Here is a 21,878-nt window from a genome sequence, read left to right on the forward strand (position 1 = left end):
TTATTCACTCTTAGAAAAGGATCTGCTGACATCAGTGACCTGATAAACTTGAAGGGCATCATGCTAAGTAAATAAGCCAGGAACAGAAAAACAAATACCACATGATCTCACATATGTCTAGTCAAAGGAAACTGTGTGGTCAGGGAGAGAAAGAGAGGAGATGAGTAGAAAAGGAGAAGGGTGAGAGAGAGAGGAATAGGAGACAGGGGCCAGTGGCCGAGGCTGAGCACAAAGCCATGTGCTCAGGGAGGGAGTTTGGGTTTAATTACATCATTTCTCATTTAAAACAGAGTCAACTCTTTGCCTTCACCCCCACCAATATATATATATGATTTCTTTCTCTGTGTATACATGAGGGAGAAAGGAGAAAGAACAATGAGAAGGGTGAAGGGAAATGGTTTCAGAGCAACAACCTTCAAAGTAACATAAGACAACCCTGCCTCCAATGAGGAATTCTAGGAAAACTATTTTTGTGTTAAATTTCTCTTGCTTTTGTCTAACCCAGGAAGGCAAGATGCCAAGATACCACACATTTTACCTCTCACCACCATTACAAAGCAGGTTGCATTTGTCTGACTTTATTTATTTATTTATTTTTGCCCCACAATCACTTTTAAGACTATCTCTTCTTTTTTAATTATTTTATTTTTGGCTATTCAATAAAAACATTAAAATCATCTGCATATATGGGGTGCTATGTGATGTTTCCATTCATATATATTTTGTGTAATGTTCATATCTGTTGATCTTCTAAACAAACATATGCATCTCTTCTTTCTTAATGATGAAAAAACATTGAAAATCATTTCTTATCCCTTTTGGAAATACACAGCACATTACCACTATCCATACAATAGCACAACAGAACTTCTGGCTCCTCTTTAACTGTAACTTAGTACCCACTGATCACCCTTTCTCCTACCCGCAGCCTCTACCCCCTACTTCTATGAGATCAGCTTTTTTAAATTCCACATATGAATAAGATTGTGCAATGCTTGTCTTTCCGTACCTGCCTTATTGCATTTAACATAAGGATCTCTGGGTCCATATATGCTGCAAATAACAGAATTTCATTCTTTATATGGCTGAATATCAAGCACTCCATTGTGTCTATATCCCACATTTTTAATTCATTCATCAGCTGATGAATACTTAATCTACTTCCTATCTCATTGTGTTAGTTAGCTTTGCATTGCTGTGACAAAGACCTGACAAGAACAACTTTGAGAATAAAAAGTTTATTGGGGTTCATGGTTTCAGAAGTTCAGTCCATGTCAGCTGACTCCATAGCTCTGGGCCTGAGGTGAGGAAGAAAGAACATCATGGTGGAAGGGCATAGCAGAGGCAAACTACTCAGTTCGTGACAGCCAGGAAGTAGGAAGAGAGACTGAGTGCAAGGAGACAGGGTATAATATAATTCCCAAGGACATGCCCCCAGTGACCTACTTCCTCCAGCCATGCCCCACCTGCCTAAAGTTTCTACTCATTAATCTATTCAAACCATTATTCCACTGATTAGCTTCCATGATCTAATCGTTTCACCTCTGAACATTCCTGCATTGTCTCGCATATTTTGGGGACACCTCATATCCAAACCATAACACTTAGCTATTATGAATAGTGCTACAAGGAATGTGGGAATGCACAGGTCTCTTGAATTTTATTATTGAAAGGCGTTACATAGAATTGGTTTTTCAGTTGGTCAAAGATGGTTCTCAGAGCGCTTGACATTAAAATCAGCAAAGTCTTCATTAAATTAAAGCATTGTACATAATTTCATGAAATTTTCACATTAATGCACTCCACTGAGAAGTTTTAGAGACAGCTTATATGATCTACATTAGTTATCTCCCATTTATTGTCTATTATGTATTGAATAGTACAGAAACCTAAAACGACCCTCAAAATCAACACTGAAATGCCAATATTTTCAATGGTGCTCACAGAGATGACCTTCACTTTATGCAAGATCTTATTAACTTCACAAATAATTCAGGCAAAGTTACTTCATATTTTTAGTAAGCTATTCTGGAAATGCAAGTTCCCACTACTTTGAAATGTATCATGCCAATCACAGGGCCTCTGATTACATGGGAAATCACTTTCACCCATGTGTTATAAAGCAGATTTCAAAGGTGATAATAAATTTTCACTTTAATTGCAAGGCCTGTTTCTAGCTAAGGACTTAAAGACTGTCAGTTACTCGGCCCACTCCGCTGTGCCTCTCAGGGCTCTGCTACATATTGACTATCACTACACATTGGCTCTTATGACAATGTAGCCTGATACTAGTGCAAGAGAAAAGAAGAGGTGGGAGGCAGAGAAGGAAAGAAAGGAAATGAAAATCATCAAATGCCCCCATAGTAACCCAGATTCGCTATGTTGTTGAGAATATGTGCTTGGAACCTAAATCTCACCTCACTTGAAATCAGTTTCCTTTGGCCTCTGCTTCACCCTGAACTCAGATTCAAGTGATATCCAGGAGCAAGGGACCTGCCCTGACCTCTGACCCTGCACTGTCACCACCTTGCATGGATCTGCATTGCACATCACATGGAAGATAGATGGAGTGTGAAGCATGCTCAAAGGTCCTCCGTCCCTTGAACTGTTGATAGTTTTAACCTCTCACAGGGCTGCATGGCCTAGCAGGCATGGGAGATGCTGGTAAAACTCAGATACTTGGGTATCTCTTGCAGCCTTTCTTGGAATTCAAGTCTCCTTTTGCTAGAGAAATGTATATCTGTAGTGATTTCCAGAACCCCGGCTGTTGATTGGAATCAATATGAATCCGGAAAGAATGGATGAAGGGAGGCACACCACCAGGACAGGCTGCACATGCTCTCAGCAGTGTTACCCTGGGGACCGTGGGCCTCAGACATGGTGCCTGAGGGGACATCATCCACCCCACAGCTGTCCTGAGGCCATGAGCACAGCCCCAATAAATGTCAAGCCAGGGCAGAGCTGTACAGGTACCTTGGAACCATCCACTTCTCCATAGCATTGACCTGTAGGTCTGAACAGCTGGGCAGTCTTGAGCCCTGCCTTTAGGGCCCCGTCAGGCCCAGCAGAGCCCTGAGAGGCACAGAGAAGGGCTGCAGCAACTGTGAGATCTGGGTGGGTTACTGATAAGGCAAACACTGGCTAATGCCAAAATTGGTCTAAAGCTTGATGCCACGGAGGCCAATAACTAAAATAATGTGGCAGGGTTTCAAGGTTGGGCAGCAGGCCATAAAGAAGCTGACGGGAGAGGCAAGGAAAGGCTTGTACAGTAGAAAAATCACTGAGTAGGAAGGTCTCCTGCCATTCCAAGGGACGCAGACTGTGTGCCTAAGGAGCTTGGGTCTTCTGAACACAAGCAGGAGTGATGCCAGAACACCAGGCTGTGAGGTGTGAGGCCAGCTCCATGGGGGTTCCCACAGGGCCTGATGGCCTCCGCTTTCCTCCGCAGGCTGGTGGTATGCTGTGGTGAGCGTTCCTGACCTCACTGTGGAGCGCAGGGCAAGAGGGCAGAGAATGCCTACTAGGAGGTCGCGGCCTCTGAACCTCATGCCATCACCAGCTCTGGATTTGGGGCAGGAGACATTGAAAGGACAAAAGCCTTTGTGGAACAGGTGTACCTGGTATGAGGAGCAACACTGTGAGAGACCAGAGAGGCTGCATAACATGTTCCCATCATCTGCTCCCAGCCTTCTCTGCTTGCAGAGGGGGTGGTCTGTGGCCACAGGGGATCGCCAACCCACTGGGTCTGTCACTCTACCCTAATACACATGTTGTCAGTTCCCGGCTCTTTGTTCTTCTTGATATTTTGCCGCTGTTGTGTTTTATCTGTTTTATCCCATTGCCAAGCCCCTCATCTGCTACATAGCCCAAGGAGAGCAAACATTCACAAATCCAAATATTTTCTAAGTGCTGCCCACACAGATTTAAGGAGTTGTTGGTCCAAAGATCCAAAAAGGCTTTCCACTAGACCCCTTGAACTCCCAGCAACCAGATCTATTGATCCCAAACAAGGCCCCAACTGCATGCCAGCCCTTCTACCCCTCTGAATCTCAGGTTTCTTGTATATAAAAGAGGAGTCACCAGGTCTGGCAATGTGTCTGTGGAGACTCACTCTCTCTGAGCCTGGCCTCGCACTACCCTTGTGGGTGGGAAGGTGGTAGAGCCAGGGGACCCTTCTCAGCGTGTCTTTAGCACCTCCACTTCCTTCCCTAGGAGGAGGTCTGTGGCACAGAAAGAGCCCAGATGTGGCATGGAGCTGCATTCCATCCACCCCTCCCACATAGCAGGACAGAGCAAGGGCTCCATCTTTGGTGGCTGCCTTCACAGTTTATGCTTAGTCTCCCCAAGGGCTTCTCAAGGAGTGGAGAAATGTCTGGCCCTAGGTGGAGGTATTGTCTTGGCATTTCCCTCACAGTGCCACTGTGTTAGCCTTCTAGGGCTGCTGCCACAAACACCCACAAACTTACTTTTACAGTCTGGAGGTCAGCAGTCCAACACAAGTGCTGCTGGAATAAAATCAGAGTGTTGGCAGGGCAGCATTCTTCTGCAGACTCAGGAGAAGCCACTTGCTCCCTTTCTCCAGCTTCCAGAGGCCATCTAAATCCCACAACCAGGAATTTCTATTTGATCAAACAACAGAATAACCCAGCTCACTGCCTGCTCACTGCCTTGAACTGCTGGCCCTAGGAAGGTTTTACTTCCTTCAAGAGCAGTCTGCAGCTGGGCCCTGTGGCACACACCTGTAATCTCAGCGGTTCAGGAGGTTGAGGCAGGAAGATCGAGAGTTCAAAGCCAGCCTCAGCAACTTAGCAAGGCCCTAAGCAACTCAACAAGACCCTGTGTCTTAATAAAATACAAAGGGCTGGGAATGTGGTTCAGTAGTCAAGTGCCCCAGGTTCAATCCCCACTACAAAAAAATAAAAAATAATAAAAGCAGTCTGCAAAATTCTTGCCATTTTTCTAATAAAGTATGTGATTGCCCACTTTCAAAAACTTTGAAGTATTGGTCTATGAAGTTATCAGAAAAAATATGGGCTCAGTGGTCAGAAGGCCTGTGTTCCACCCTGCTCCTTCCATTGCAAAAGCGTGTCTTTGCAATTCAGTATGAGTCTGTTAAGCAAAGGGGCTGCAATACATAACCCACCAGTTTTTCTGCAGTTCTAAAGTCCTTTCCAAAAGTGAAAATGAAAGGTACTTCCGGAATTAGGTAATGGACAGAGTTTGCCCAATGCTTTAGCAGTCATTACTCCATAAATTGGTCATAGGAAGAGGCTTGCAGACACAAGGAAATGAATTGGGAGGCAGAGCTATTGACCATGGCTGTAATTAAAATTTCAGTTTTGCAAACTATGTAATAAGAAACAAAATTAGAAAACCTAGCACGGCGGTTTCCACTGAAAAACACCATTGTGGTGTGTACACTGCATTCTGAACAGTAGCATCTTCCTTCTCTCTAAATATGCTTCTTATATCTGTAAATTAAAGTGGAGACCCCGGAAGACTAAAGGTGTTCTCCATTCAGCTCTCTCGAATTTAATTTCACAGTTAATTTTTTAAAACAAACAGTACATGAACTCCTAAATTAAATTTGAAAGGACCCAGAGCAATGAAATATGATCTTACACACTTCACGTCACTCAGGAGAGTGAGTCTTGGGGCGCCTGCAGACTCACTCCTCCACTCTTCCTGTCTGCTGTGGCCAGCTGCTCCCCTGACACTGTGCTGCTCCTGCCTGTCGGACTCTCCTACCTCTGACCTGATCACTTTGCCTCAATTGGAGAAAGCTGGTGAAGGGAAAGAGGGTTGGTGTTTCCAGCGGGAAGAAGCCATTGCAGCAATCTTCTCAAGACATGATTCCAGAAGCTGGGTGTAGGACACAGAGGGGAAGTATTATCTCCCTTCTGCTGTGAAGTATTTTTTCAATAAGACTGTGTAAGAATTGCTTTAATATGATTTTGTACAGTACAAAGGCCTAAAAGTCTTAGTTGTGTTAATGGTACTTTTAGAATTCTGCACTAAGAAATTTCCTGAAGCCCTGTTATGGATGCAATGGCAAGACTGCTCCAACTTTGTTCTTTGAGGCTTTCAATAAAGAGTACTTTAAACAAGGATGAGAAATACGACCCCAAGAAAATGTCAGCCAGGATTATCTATAGGACCAGAAGTACAAATAATCCAAGGGAATTTCCCTTCAAACCCATTAAAGACCTATGGGAACCTTGGCTGAGCCTTTGTTCCTGTTCAGTCACACATGGACCATGGGCCATGGGCCATGGTGCCCTCCTCCTGCCCAAGAACCACATTAAACCAATCCCAGAACTTCAGGACCCATCTCAAATATCTGGACACTCTGGGAACATTTTGTTAATGAATATCTGTTAGGCCCTGCCCTGTGCCAGGCACTGGGACTCAACACTGAACAACATGCATGGTAAGTGAGAAAGAGTAACAGAGCAGGTGAGGCAGGATCAGGTCAGAGGTAGGAGAGTCAGACAGGCAGGAGCAGCACAGTGTCAGGGGAGCAGATGGCAACAGCAGACAGGAAGAGTGGAGGAGTGAGTCTGCAGCCACCCCAAGACTCACTCTCCTGAGTGAAGTACAGACAGCCTAGGGTGCCTACCTGCAGAGTCTAGAGACCTCCATTCCATCCTGGGAAGACAGATCTGCCCCCAGACTTCAGGGAACCTCTGAGTCTTTATCCAAGGCAAATTCTGCCCCTGGAGTAGATCCTAGGAAGGCTGCAATGCTGACTCCACTTCAGGAGAGTTCATAGATGTGGTGACAGTATCCAGCCTCTCCCCCAACTTCCAAAAATGTGAGCCCTCCCCAGTGAGGGCACCTCTAGGGAATTCTGGAAGCATAAGAGTTTCAGAAACACAAAGTAGAATACACTATCCTCCAAATACCTCTGCAAGCTTCTTCACCTTCTATCAAGCCACAAGACAACAAAAGGGCAGGGTTGGTATTTCATGAGTTGTTACAAGGTCTAATTATACAGGATTTCTACTTGAAAGTTATACTAGTGTTTAAAACAGGGAAAATTACATTATTTAAGCCAACAGAAGACTCACCAAGACATACCATAAACCTGGACCATGAAATATTGATAAATTTAAAGAATTGAATATAGAATAAGTGGCTCTGACCAAAAATGAATCAAACTATAATACTGTAAAGAAAGACAACAGAAACATTCCTAAGATTTGGAAACTAAACAACATATGTGTGAATCACATATGTATCAAAAAGGAAGACAATTTTTAAATAGAGAAACAAAATTAACCTGAAATTCAACAGATCAAAACCTGTATATTGCAACTAAAGCAGTAATGACAGCAATAAAATTTTAATAATACATACATCAGAAAAAAATATTGTTCCACGTATTCAAGTCTGGTCCAATATTCTGAAATAAATCAATGTAGTCACCCACACCAAACAGCTAATGAAGACAAATCATGTGATAACATCAATTGATGCAGAAAAGGCAATGACAAAATTCAATACCCAATTATAGTAAAAACTCTTAGTACAGTAGGAAAAGAAAGGAATTTCCTCAGTATCATAAAAAATCTACAAAACATCTAAAATTAATATATTTAAAGATGAAAGACTGAAAGCTTTCCCTTCACAACCTGGGACAAGGCAAAGATATCCATTTTCATCACTCTCTTTCTAGCCACAGTGACTTAGCAAGAAAAGGAAATTGAAGGGATACAGATCAGAAAGAAATAAAGCTGTCCCCATTATAAGTAACATGATTATCTACATATAAAATATCAAGGATTCTATTTTTTTAATCCCCAAGGACTAAAAAGTAAGTTTAGGAAAATAACAGGACACAATATTAACACAAAAAAAAACGATTGCATTTACATGTATTGATAAAAACAAGTAGAAAACAAAATAAATACTCAATACCATTTATAATTGCTCAAAAGAAAAGACAAAGTTTTATCACAATATGTAAAGGATCAGTATGATGAAATTTAAAAAAAAAAAAACCTAAGAAGACCAAAATAAATCAAGAGACATACCATACTCATGGACTATAAGGTTATTCTAACATGTATATGGAAAGACAAAGACCACTGTATAGCTAGAACAATTTGGGGGAAGAAAATGATAAGTGGGAAGAATCACTCATTCCAGAATGAAAATTATGATATAGTTGCAGTAATCAAGACAGTGTGGTACTCAGTGGAGTAATGGAAGGAGACCATTGGGAGGGAAGTAAGCAGAGAGAACTGGGGAGTGAGATTAATCCAAGTATGTTATGTACACGTAAAAATATATCACAATGAATCCCACTGTTATGTATAATTTGGATTCACCAATAGAAACCATTAAAAAAAAGGTAGTGTGGTAATGGTGGAGGGATAGACACATAATCAGTGTAACAGAATAGCATCCTGAACTATATCCCACAAATAAGTCCAATTAACTTTTAACAAAGGAACAGAAGCAATTCAATAGAGAAGGGATAGCCTTGTTAATAAATGGTATTGGAGTAATTGAACCTCCACCTAAACCTTACCCATCTACAAGAACTAATTTTAAATGGATCTTGAAGTTACATGTACAAAGTAAAACTATAAGAAATTCAAGGATTTAAAAAAAACCTTTGTGGTCTGGAACTAAGTAATAAGTTCTTGGATATCTAAGGAACTCAGAGAACTTAACACCATAAAAACAAATAACCCAATAAATAAATGGGCAAAGGAAGTGAACCGACACTACACAGAGAAGAAATATCATTGATCAACAAATATATGAAAAAATGTTCAACATCTCCAGCAATTAGAGAAATGCAAATTAAAACTGCACTGAGATTTTTATCTCACTCCAGTCAGAATGGCAATTATCAAGACGACAAGCAACAGTAAGTGTTGGTGAGGATGTAGGGAAAAGAGTTCATTCATACATTACTTCTGGAACTGCAAATTGGTGCAACCACTTTGGAAAGCAGTATGGTGATTCCTCAGAAAACTTGGAATGGAACCACCATTTGACCCAGTTATCCCACCCCTCAGTATACCTAAAGGACTTAAAACCAGCATATTATAGTGATGTGGGCACATCAATGTTTATACCAGCTCAATTCACAATAGCTAAGCTATGGAACCAGCCTAGGTACTCTACAACAGATGAATGGATAAAGAAGGTGTGGTATATATACACAATGGAATATTACTCAACCATAAACAATAAAAACTTGTCATAGGCAGGTATTTGTGAACAGCAAATGACAGAAGGTCCTTGAACAACCGGTGCAGAGAGGAGCTGTACAGGAAAACCCAGTGGAAGATTCCCAGGAAATGAGTGGTCTGCATGGGGAAGAAAATCTGGGAGCACTTGCCACCCACTTCATGTGGCAGAATCTAACCCCACTCCAAGCTTCCCATCAGCCAAAGCCCACCTGAGACCTCACAATACACCATGTAGCTGGTTTGCAAGTTCTTCTCCCCTTCCCACTTTCTGTTAAGAAGCCATGTTGAATTGGCCTTCTTAGAGGACTTTTTAAATCTCAGGATGACTGATGGGAGAGAGGGAGCATTTTTTTTCTGAATGGCTATTTAAAATAACTATTAATTAATATAACATTAATAAAATTCTACAAATAATGCAATTTTCAAGGGTTATACAACTATACCAAAAAGGTAAATAAATCTTAGAAAAACAGAGAAGGCTTTTAAAAACTAAACTAGAGATAACAAATTAGAATATTTTTTTAAAAAATAGATACTATCCCCTCAGTCCAATTTAATATATATAAGGAAGCTGATTTTAAGAAGGACTAAATTGCCTAAATTCATACAACCAGAAATAGTAAAACAGGATTCAGACCTTTAGTAAATAAATTTTTTAAAACTAGCATCAGCAGAGGAGGTAGAGAGGGAAGATGGGAGGGGAGGAGAGGGGAGGGGGGATAGTAGGGGATAGGAAAGGTAGCAGAATACAACAGTCACTAATATGCCATTATGTAAAAATGTGAATATGTAACAGATGTGATTCTGCAATTTGTATTTGGGGTGAAAATGGGAGTTCAAAACCCAATTTGATTCAAATGTATGAAAGATGATATATCATGAGCTATGTAATGTTTTAAATAATCAATAAAAAAACTAGCATCAGAAAAGTAAAGTACAAGAAAAATGCTCAAAATGGCTATTAATCAAAAATGCAAAAATAACAGCAAAGATGTAGAGAAAAGGGAACTCAGACAATGAATGCAAATAAGTATAGTCATTATGGAGAACAGTATGGAGGTTCCTCAAAAAAATTAAAGTAGAACTACCATATGATCCAGCTACCCCATTTCTGGGTGTCTGTCCCTAGGAATTAAAATCATTACATTGAAGAGATGCATGCACTTCCATGTTTATTGTAACACTATTTATAATAGCCAAGATAAGGAATCAACCAAGGTGTGTATCAGAAATGGATAAAGTATGATGGAATATTATTTGGCCATAAGAAACAAAATCCTGTCAATTGTAGCAAAATGAATGGAACCGGAGGTCATTATGTGAATTGAAATACACCAAATTCAGAAATATAAATACTGCACAAGCAGAAGCTTAAAAAAGTTGGTCCCAAAGAAGAAAAGACTGAAATAATGATTATTAGAGGCTGAGAAGGGCATGGGGGACAGAGATAGCAGGAGGTTGAACAAAGAGTACTAAAACAGATACGCAGAGGAATAAGCTCTAGAGTTCTACCACATAGTAGAGAGACATAGTTGGCAACACCTATTATATATTTAATGAAGAACTAGAAGAGAGGACCATGGAGGACCCAAACATAAATATGATACAGATGTAAATGCTATCTACCCTGATTTGGTTATCACACACTGGGTACATGTATTGAATTATCACACTGTACCCCATAAATATGTGCAATTATTATGTGTCAATTAAAAAGAAAAAACTATAAAAGCAAATAGTCAGATTCCAGAAGGACTCCTCTTCTGGAGAATGCGCCGCTTCCTCCAGCTCAGGACAGGGACGCCTACTCCGTGCTTTTGTCCAGTAATGCCTGATTGAGTCTAAGGGGTGACGGTGACCCTTAGCATGTTCATTGTAATGGTCCCCATCCCAGAGTTGGAATTGTCATGCAAAAAAAAAAAGTACATGTATAAAGGCATGAATTGGCATGAACATACTCTATATACAGAGATATGAAAAACTGTGCTCTATTCATGTAATAAGAACTGTAATGTACTCTGCTGTCATGTATTTCATGACAGAAGATATAAATTCAGGTCATGTATTTAAAAAAATTAATAAAACTAAAAAAATAAAAAATAAATAAAATGTCTAATATTAAATAAATAAATAAAGTATATCCTGGTATGTTAAAAAAAAAAAAAAGAAAGAAAGAAAAGAAAAAACTCAAAGTTCCAGAACTTTCCTGGCTGTTCTTGCTGCTGGCCACCTCCTTGACAATTCCAAGCAATTTCTCATACCCATCCCAGGCTCGTTAAGATGTGCCTCTTCAGATTCACATCAGCCACTAATCTTGCAGCCGACATGCTGAACCAACATTCCTGTCAATGTGCTCTTTTGTGATGTTTGGTGTCACAGTAAAGTCAACAATGTACATGTCCCACCAGAAAGTGTTTGTACTTTACTTCATGCTATTCAGGATAAAGACACATAATTTTCCAGGAACATCAAATTGGCAGGATTTAAGATCATTTGTGAAAATGCCCATTAGCAAATTGATAACATGTGAAAGATAATAATTCTGCCTCGCACAGCCAGTGGGTTTTCCATGACCCCCTGTGTGTCCATCCTCTGAAGCATGTAGGGGGTGGTAGTATGCCCACCATACAGATGGAGATTCTGAGTCTCAGAGAAGTTCAAAACGTGTCTGATCAAGGTCACCCCTAAAAGTCATACTTGGAGAGATCAGAAAATCATGTTATCCCATTTCCTCATGTGCCTATTTGCTGGTCCCCTCACAACTCATCTTGCATACTTCAAGTGTCCAAGATTCAGCAAATACTCTGCTACTGTTCTATTTTCTATGTGGAATGAGGGATGTGCTAATTTCTAGGATGGACACTGTTCCAGACTAAGTGGTCGGGAATGAGCTCAGCAAAGCATCTAACAAGTTAAAATATCCCGATCATGGGCAGTAGTAAATCAAGCAGAACAGGCATGATGATTACCTCAAATATGATGAGCACGTAGACCCCTGCAAGGATGGCCGCAGCGATGGTCACTTGTGCTTCTATACTTGCCCGCAGGTACTGATGAGCCAGCAAAAGAGGAACAACCTGGGTCTGCTGGAGGGAGGCCCGGATGCTGATGGAAACAGTCTCTCTGCAGAATCAAGCAAAGACTTTGCAGCTGGCCAGGGAAACAAATCCTAGGTCAACAGTTGGTTGTAAATTACCAGTACACCTCAGAACAACAATTCCTTTGGTGTCCTTTCTAACCCAAGTCAGCCAGGTCATAACCAGAGCCCAAATGGATCTCAGAGTGATCCAGCCAAATGCCTGGTGTCACAGATGGAAGAGCACCGAGCATCATGGTCAGCGTCGTGAGGTGCAGCATGCAGCCCTTCTGTGGCCAAAAAGACCCCAAAAATGAGGGCTCCCTGGCCCCCATCCTCAGTGTGTCCCTGCAGGTGGTACTCTGACCATAGACTGAAAGCAGGGGCCTGCACAGCTATTTTAGCTTCGGCTCATCTTCCTCACCAGCATATGGCTGATTTGTCTGCTAACAAACAGCAAAACCAACTCTTTAGACTTCAGTCTCTGATTGTGGGATAAAGCGCCACAAAAGGCTGTGAAAAATCAGAAGTTTGTGGCATGCTGAAGCTGAAGCACTTTTTTCCCCTTTAGTGATTATGAAGATATTTTCTTTTCTTTTTGTGTGTTTTTATGAGTGCTTTACAGCTATACATAACAGTGGGGTTCCTTTCGATATAACCACACAAGCATGAAATATAATTTGCTCCATTTCTGTCCCCAGTATCTCCTTCCCACTGCCTGTTCTCCCTCTGCTATTTCCACTGGTCTTCCCCCATCTATTTATTGTTTTTATAAATTGGTATTTTACAGGTACGTAAAGGTGGAACTCACCAGGGTACATGTGAATGCACAAGCACACAGTGTAATTTGATCAGCCTCATTCCACTGTTCCTCCCCTTTGCCATCCCTCCCTCACCCTCAACCCTCCTCCTTCATTCCACTGATCTCCTTTCCTTTTTCACGGTGTCCCCTGCCTTTCTTTTCCCTTGTTTTGCTCTAGCAAAATACCACATATTATGGTATTTGCCAGTAAACGCATGCAGCTGAAGCACTTTTTAAAGGTCAGTCAATAACTTTTATGAGTCTAATCGCATCCCCCCCCCAAATTCACATGTTGAATTTCTAACCCCCAGCACCTCCGAATGTGACTGTATTCAAGGTAGGATCTTCAAAGAGGTAATAAAGGTTAAAGGAGTCACTTAGGATTGATCTTAGGTGGGTCCTCATCCAGTAGGATTGGTGTCCCTATGAGAAGAGACAAAGACACACAAAGGGATGACCCCAGCAGGACCCAGCAAGAAGGTGGCCTCTGTAAGCCAAGAGGAGAGTCCTCAGGCAGTCTTTGTATTCACTTTCTACACTGCGTGAGCACCACATCCAAACCACACGACACATCTAGTGCTATTTGTGCCAAAGTCTGGTGTCCTATAAATCAAACTTATAGGCAAGTACTACGATTGAATACATTCCCCCAAAAGAAACTTAATTCTCAAATTCATATGAGGATAGAATTTGGAGGTAATGCCTTTGGGACATTATTAGGCTTAGGTGAGGTCAGGAAGGCAGAGTAGATGACAATAGTGGCTTTAGAAGGAGAGGAAGAGACCTGAGCAAGCACACTTGCTTTGTCTCTCCATGGGATGGCCTCCACTATGTCACCAGGTAGCAAATCCTTAAGATGCCAAGCAAATGTTGGCACCAGGATCTTGAACTTCCCAGCCTCCAGAACAGTAAGCCAATTAAACTTCCAATCTTCATAAATGGCCCAGTCTCAGGTATTGTGTTACACCAACAGAAAACAGACAAGACAGTGAGACCGTCTGCTCAAGGCCTGTCTCGCCTGAGGACCCACCTGTTCAGTATCTCAAAGGTCCTGCTCACCACTGAATGCTCACTTCTTCTGGGATTTAAAACTACCGTCCAATTGTGAGTGACCTGTAAAAGCCAAAACATAAAATTGTGGTAAGACTTTTCACTTGAAATCTCATCTGGGATATCTGGTTCCATTCAGTGTAGGTCTTTATTTAAAATAAGTAAAAGAGGAAGAGAATAATAGAAGACCATTTTTTAATATGAATTCCTGCATCCTTAACATTAGGAGCTTGTCCAGGTTATATGCATATGGGAATCAAGGGGGTATTAAGAAAAAAGAACACAGAAGAACAAATACAGAATTTGTATACAAAGGTAAGAAAAACATAGAAGTAAATACAGTCTTCCCTCCGTTTCTGCAGGGGATTGTTTCCAGGAACCCCAAGTATGCCAAAATTTGTGGACACTCAAGTTCCTTGCCCAAATGGCTTAGTACTTGCATATAATCTACACACATCCTTCTTACACTTAAAATCATCTCTAGATTTCTTATGATACTTATACAATGTAAATGCTGTGTAAATAGTTGTTACTCTGTATCATTTAGGGAATAATCACAAGGAAAAAAATGTGCATGTTCAGTACAGACACAATTTTTCTTGCAAAAATTTGCAATCTGCAATTTGGTTAAATCCTTGGATGTAGAACTTGTGGGTAGGAAGGGCCTACCATACTGATTTATTATAAGTAAAAGAAATCACCACAATTATTAAAGACTTAGAGAACTCTTTGGAGTTCTCCAAGGCAACTTACAAGAAATGCTTACTTAGAAATGCTTCCTGGTCGCAACCTGGAAACAACAAACCCTCCCACAGAAAACTCTCCACACCCCATGTCACAAGAGCCTCACCAGAACAGGCCTGACATGGAGCCACATGTGTTGCAGGCAAACCTGCCCTCACATTCTTGTCCCCAGCAGAGCAGGGTGCCAAGGACAGATGTAGAGGGGCAGCCTGGTGGACAGGAGAGGAAACTGTCTCTGGGAGGACTAAAGTCTACACACAAATCACAAATGAAATTGAAATTAGGAATTCTGAAATTGGTCAAAGCAGAGAAGCATATGCATAAAAGAAGAGGAATTCTCTTAAAATATTTGGGTGCTCGTAAAGAGCATATTCAAGGAAAAAGTGTTTTAGTAAAGCTCTTGTGATCTTTGCGTTTCTGGAGCTGGATTTGTACGTGGGCATTTGGGGAGTGTCAACATGTTATGAAGAGCCTTCCTGTGGGTGCAGGGAAGCTTGATATAGCTCATTTAATTTGAGTTATAAATATGCATGTGCTGAGAAGGCAGCTAGACAGCAGGAATTAGCTCTAGTGTTCTATAGCACAGTAGGGTAACTATAGTCAACAATTTGTGATCTATTTCAAAACAACTAGAAGAGTCTGAAGCTCTCTTACACATAGAAATGATAAATATTGGAGGAGATAGAAATGCTAATTACCCTGATTTGATCATTACCCATGGTTATGCATGTATCAAACTATCATGCCCGTAAGTATGCATCAATAGTGTATCAATTCAGATTTATTATTATGAAATAATGTTTTAAAGAGAGCAGGTTGTCCCACCTTCTTCTGCATAAAGGTCATGGATGCGGGGTTGGCAGAGGTGTGTCCTCCTCTTTAATTACCAGTGAGCCCCTTGCCAGCGAACTGTGCAGGACCAAGGTTATGTCCTCAGACCTCGGCCAGCGCAGCCAGCTTTGGAATGTTGTATTGTACCAGCCACTGACCAGGAAATTGCATCCTTGTTCATAATTAGGCCTTTGCTCTGTGAACCACACTCTACACAGCAGGAAAATGTGAGGGGTACAGCCCTGGACACAGGCAGGGGTTTCTCCCACTGGTTGGTTGTATCAAGGGAAACCCATGAACGAGGAATATGACTTCCATGCAGAAGGCACTGTGACAATCCAGTGGGGTCGCTGAAGCCAGCACTCAGGAGATGAGTCAAACTGCAAAGAGAGGTGTCCTGCCTTTGATGTCCACCCCTGCTGCTGGCTCTCCTATGTGTAGACCGCCTTTAAAGAATGTGAGCTGAAGACCAGGCTCAGTGGCCTACGGGTAGAGATGCAGAAGCTCAGGGACCTGTGTCCTCTCAGCAATTACCCACAGACACAAGGCAACTGTGGTGTTGGCGTGTCTTCTATACCATAGGGTAAGGCCCAGGTTGAGTGTCGCTTTACAACAAAAACTACTTTCGAATATAGAATGTTTCCCTGAATGGCCCAGTAAAATGATTCTGAGGGAAGAACTCACAAGTCTGATTTTACTGAAATGGCAAGAGTTTATAAATGATTTAGAAGAAAAAAAAGGTGGCGGGGAGGAGAATTTCAACAACAAAAAGGGAGATAAGCGTCAATGGCTTGACTAATAATGGCGCTATTGCCTTATGGCTTTCCATCAAATTCATTCAAGAGGAAACCTAATTTATAATGAGATGAAATGAGATTTTTACAATTCCTTTCAAATAACACATAAGCATAACCTGCTGCTGCCGACGCCGCCTGGAGCCCGGTGCATCCGTCTGGGTCACCTCTACCAGGACATGTTCTTCTCTCCCGGAACGACCTGGCCCACCAGTCTCCAGGGCCCCTGCCAGGTCCACCTGGAGCAGCATGGAGTCTGCACGGCTGCTGAGGTTCACAGCTGAGGGCACATCAAGGTGAACCGCAAAGCAAAGAGGAGAAGTCCAATGTCCCCCAACCACCCACTGGACACACGTCCCCTTTGGACAGTGCACAAAGAAGTGCACACTGGGACATTTCCTGCCACGGCCCCATGCCCTTGACTACCTATCTCTTCAGCCCCTCTCTCCCACACATGCAACCGGTTGTGCATCATTCACTGTGTTTAGGACCTTCTGCTGAAAGGTCTGTGAGGCATCTCTCTGACCTTACTGACTGTCACCTCTGCTTTCATTTTTTGCAGCCATCATAAAACTACCCAAGCTCATGAGCTCACAGTGGGCAGAAGGCCAGATGCCTGCATGAATGAACTCATGAACTAATCCAAATCTACACACACATCCTAGGATGTCAGGTCCATGTGTCTACAAATGAGAGATCACAAAAAGTAAAGAATTTTGAAATTAGGTTCTGCAGTGGCACACAACTGTAATCCAAGCTACTCTGGAGTCTGAGGCAGGAGGATGGCAAGTTTGAGGCCAGCCTCAGCAACTTAACAAAACACTGTCTTAAAATAAAAAGGGCTAGCAATGTAGTGATGTAGCTTAGTGGTAGAGCATCCCCAGGCTCAATGACCAGTACAGAAAGAAAGAAAGCAAAAGGAACCAAAAAAAAAAAAAAAAAAAAAAAAAAAAACAGAAAGAGAGATCTGAAATTGATGGAATCAATGATGTTCACAATAGTGAGAGGGTAGAAATTCCTTCAAAGCACACTGAAAGACTCTTGATCAAGGAAGAACTGTTATAAAAAGAGGCTCCTTCCACCTTACCACAGCCTCCCATGGTACTTAGGGCCCCACAGCAGCTCTTCCCCCCAGCTCCTAAAACTTTGCACGTATATGTGATACAAATGTAGGAGCCCCTGCTCCTCAGCCTCTACCTGCTCCGGGCTGACTCTAGAACCTCTCACCCTTGCTACAAGGTCCTAGGGGGAAACAAGGTGTCTAAAAGTGACAGAGAATCTACACAACCTCTACCCAGTCAGTCTTGATCCAGAAGAAAAAACTGTTGTAGGTAGAAAAATAAATTTCACAATTGTATGTGTTTGATGTCAGGTCTCCAAAGTCTTTTAGCAGAAGCTCACTGGTGTTAGGATGATTCATGAGCCAATTCCTTTGTTCTTCCTTAAATGAAAGAAAGAAACAGCTAGCTTATGGGGGGGGGGGCGGGGAGAGAACTTCCCTGTTGCCAGAGTATCTACAAGATTTGCATTGAGTGTTGGGGAGGGTCGGTGAATAGTTCATTCTTTTCATTGTTCCTCCGGCAAAATGTATTGTTTTTTAAAAAAATTGCAAAAGCTTTCTAGTAAAGAAAGTGTCTTATCAGTCCTGTTGTCTATGTGAGAGAACAGAAGGGACAGCTGTCCCCAGCCCTCAACTGGACAGCCCCTCCACACACCTCTACAGCTACTTGAGCCTCAGAAAGGACAAATGGAAAATGGAAGTCACACACGGGGCAGAATGTACAAAGAAAATGCCCGAGAGACTCTGCTGCTTCTGCTATACTTCAAAATTATTCCTGTCCTGGTCTTTCCCCCACAGCAGACGCAGGACAAATAGCTTAGCACAAAATAGATTCCAGACCATGCAAACACCAGGAGGTGGAACAGTGCCACCTGGAGGCCACCATCAGAAGCACAGCAGGCTTCTTCCTCTGGTATTTGAGCAGAGACATGGATAAGCAAAACCTTTGTCATGGGGTCTCAAGCCCTCCTGGGGAGATAGATAACCAAGTAATATTAATTAAAATACTCTAAAATTAACCACCCATATGGAGTTCACACAAAACTCAAGGGACATAAGGCCTTCCTTTCCTCTCATCCTCTGGATGCTCACCACATGCTCAGGGTTCAAAGGCCACTCTGAAGTTCCAGCAGAAAGGATCCACCAGACTGAGCCCCGCCCTCATGTCCAGCTTTCACACTGTCTTCCAGCTACAGTGAACTGTCCACTGTGATCCCAAACACGCAGTTCCACATCTCCCTCTAAACCAGAGCCTTTGCCCCACGGGCTGCCCCTGCCCCACATCCTCTAAGTCTGTCCTTGACCTCTGCATCTCAACCCAAGTGGGTTCCACCACTCCTTCCCACATTCTAATGCAGACTGCAAACTCTGCTATTAAAGTGTTTATTCACACTGTACTGCAGTTTGTTTTAGATTTTTCTGCCCAACTGATCTAGTTCCTCAAGGGACAGAATTATTTCTTATTTATTTTTTACTTCTCATTACATTAGATGTCCCTAATCACTATTTGTTGAGTTAATAAATACTTGTTTACAGCATCATCATGGAAGTTTGATGAAACTAGCCCAGAGTCCCAGCCTGCAGGGAGCAAGGAGAAAAGAAAACAGAGAAATCACCTCCGTTCACCAGCTGCATCAGCTACAATCTTCCTGCTTTTCCCATTATCTAAACCCATTATTCTAGATCTAACTCAAGACTCCCTCTGTGAATCTTCCTGTGAGCACTGAGGCTCCCTCCTAGCCCCTGGTGTGCTTCCCTTTCTACTCTGCTCTGCTCTGCTGCTGGCTGTGTGGAGTAGACAGCTGTCCTGGAGGCCCCACACACCGTGTGGAGGAAGATAATGAGCTACCTCAGGACATGGAACAGTCCAAGAGAGCCTGAAGAGGGACCTTCGCTTCCACCTAAACTAAAAAGCCCTCAAAGGCTTACCTTTCAGTTTGCTACAGAGCCATCCAACGTGGAGCTCAGTTAACACACACCTGGTGAAGATTTCCTTCTTGGCCCAACTGTGCTCTGGCTCATCTGAGCCCTCATCTACACTAGGCCTTAATCTTGGCCTCATCCTTGATTTGCTGGTCTTAATTCTAGTAGGATATCATTCCATCCCCGATATCTGATCAAGTTCCTCTTTTCCCCCTGTGATAGTTAACATGGGAGGCAACTTGGCTAGACCATGGCATGCCCAGATGTTTGGTAAAGCATTATTTCTGGGTGTCTATGAGGGTGTTTCTGAGATGGGCATTAGAACTGGCCATCCCCAATGCAGGTGAGCATTATCGAATTCAATGAGGGTCCAGGTAGAACCAAAGGGGGAGGAGGGGGATTTGCTCTCTGCTTGACGATGGAGATGAGACACTGTTCTGCCTTAGACATTCCAGGCTCTCAGGCCTTCAGGTGTGGACTGGAATATATCCCAGCAGCTCTCCAAGTTGATGCCCTCAAGCTATAGCACTGCTTTTCCTGGATCTCCAAGCTTGCAGAGGAAGATTGTGGACTTCTCAGCCTACATAATCATGTAAACCAATACTTTATATTTAATCTCTTTATATTTTTTTTTCTTATTAATCTGTCTTTTGTCAGTTTAATTTACAAGGTCCCCATTGGAAAGCCTAGGAGGGTAGGGGGAGGATTGTAATAACACCCCTACACTGGGCATACTGTTTCTTTAACATTCTGAGAACCCTGGCTACAAGACAGACAGAGAGAGAGAAAGAGAGAGAGAGAGGTGGGGGTGGGAAGAGAGGGGAAGGAAGGAAGGAAGAAAGGAAGGAAGGAAGGAAGGAAGGAAGGAAGGAAGGAAGGAAGGAGGGAGGGAGGGAAGGCAGGCAGGCATGGGGTAAAAGATAGAAGGAGGGAGATGGAATGAGAAAAAGAGAAGGAAGAAGTGGTGGTGAAAACGGAAAGAAAGAAGGGAGAGAGAAGGGAAGAAGGAATCGGAGAGGGAGGGCTAGAGGAAGGAAGAGAGGGAGGGAAGGCAGAAGGGAAAGAGGGAGGAAGGAGGGAGGGAAGGCAGGAGGGCCAGCCTAAGGAACCTGCAGGTCAAGGTTTGCCGGCCTCTCATTTCCTCATGACCGAGGCGCCTTTGACAGACCTTCCTCATAACAAGCATAGACAACAATTCAGGGACAAAGAACTTCAGGTGCCTGCAATTACAGGTTTCTAAAATAAACCCTGTAATCACTGAGCTGACACAGTCTGACTGTTGCAAGGAGACAGAAGTTCACCAGGGAATGGTAGCTTTATTATTCCCCAACTCAGGGGAAGTGATGCTTTCCCCAAATGCACTTCCCATCACAATAGACACCTCCACTACCATGTACCTCCTCCAGACGCCATCCAGGGGGCCAGCCACAGGTCAGCCAGAAAGGGAGGGCGCAGGGCTGTTTGCTCAAAGGACAACCACAGGATGCTGCCATTGGTCTTTCAGGATCAGTCCTGAATCACCTCCTACCCCAGGTCTACACTTAATGCACTTTCCCTGAGAATCACCCTTAAAGGGTCTAGCCCCTTCTTAAAATCCAGCAGTTTTTTGCTCTCTGGGGCATCCAGGAGCATCCTCTGCAGTGTCTAAGTCACCAGCTTCTCTCCATGCAGGCCCAAGGACAACTGCTTTCACAAACCCCTACAGTGGAACCTTAGTCCAGGATCTTGGGAGAGGATCCATGAGCTTCCACAGGAAGAAATCCATAGGAAATCCATAATACAATCATGCATTTTCCCAAGGAGCCAGCAGGGAACTCACCGGCCCTCACAGAAGGTGATGCTCCACAGACTCACTAGCACCGCTACCTTCTTGCCAGGCTCCCTCCACCTCTCTCTCCCTTCATCTAAACATGCAAGGCACTGGGAGAGCAGAAGAAAGAGCTCCCTGATCACTCCTGCTAACAAGAAAGAAGGGCTCATTGGAATAGACGGGTCACTGAATCCTGAGCAGGGCCTGGCACATTTGACTTCTCAGGAAGAAACTTTACCAAAATGCTTAAAAGTGATACACTGCAGATGGGTGGGATGGACAGATGGCATTTTTTGTTGTTATGACCCATCTTCTTGTGCAAATCTGCTGTGCTTACCTAACCTATGTACTGACTGATAAGGTTGTGGGTGTTGGTGTTCACCAGGCTGCCCAGGCAGAGCATTGACTCCCTCAACACCTCCCCACCCCACCCCAGACCTGTGTCTCACTGAACAATGTCTGATCAGGATCAAGCCCCTCCCACCAGGTTCTCTACAGGTTGTAACTACCTGAAGTGAAACCACCCAGAGGGAGGGCAACATCCATATCCCACGGGCCACCATGAAGCCAGGACTTTGA

General features: G+C 43.0%; 1 protein-coding gene across 1 annotated transcript in view; it reads right to left on the reverse strand.

The window, feature by feature from the left end:
* The window catches only part of OCA2 (OCA2 melanosomal transmembrane protein), a gene marked incomplete at its 3' end in the record, with an annotated part of 367,555 nt that overhangs the window by 247,618 nt on the left and 98,059 nt on the right, over positions 1-21,878 (reverse strand). The window contains exons 7-9 of the mRNA XM_081289957.1: positions 16,626-16,786; positions 14,118-14,200; positions 12,179-12,332 (exon numbers count right to left, since the gene is read on the reverse strand). Of these exons, the coding sequence (XP_081146083.1) occupies positions 12,179-12,332; positions 14,118-14,200; positions 16,626-16,786 (398 nt within the window). The remainder of the gene's footprint in view (positions 1-12,178; positions 12,333-14,117; positions 14,201-16,625; positions 16,787-21,878) is intronic.

The sequence above is a fragment of the Spermophilus citellus genome, assembly GCF_964194105.1.
Source record: "Spermophilus citellus genome assembly, chromosome: 4".
NCBI classification, from domain to species: Eukaryota; Metazoa; Chordata; class Mammalia; order Rodentia; family Sciuridae; genus Spermophilus; species Spermophilus citellus.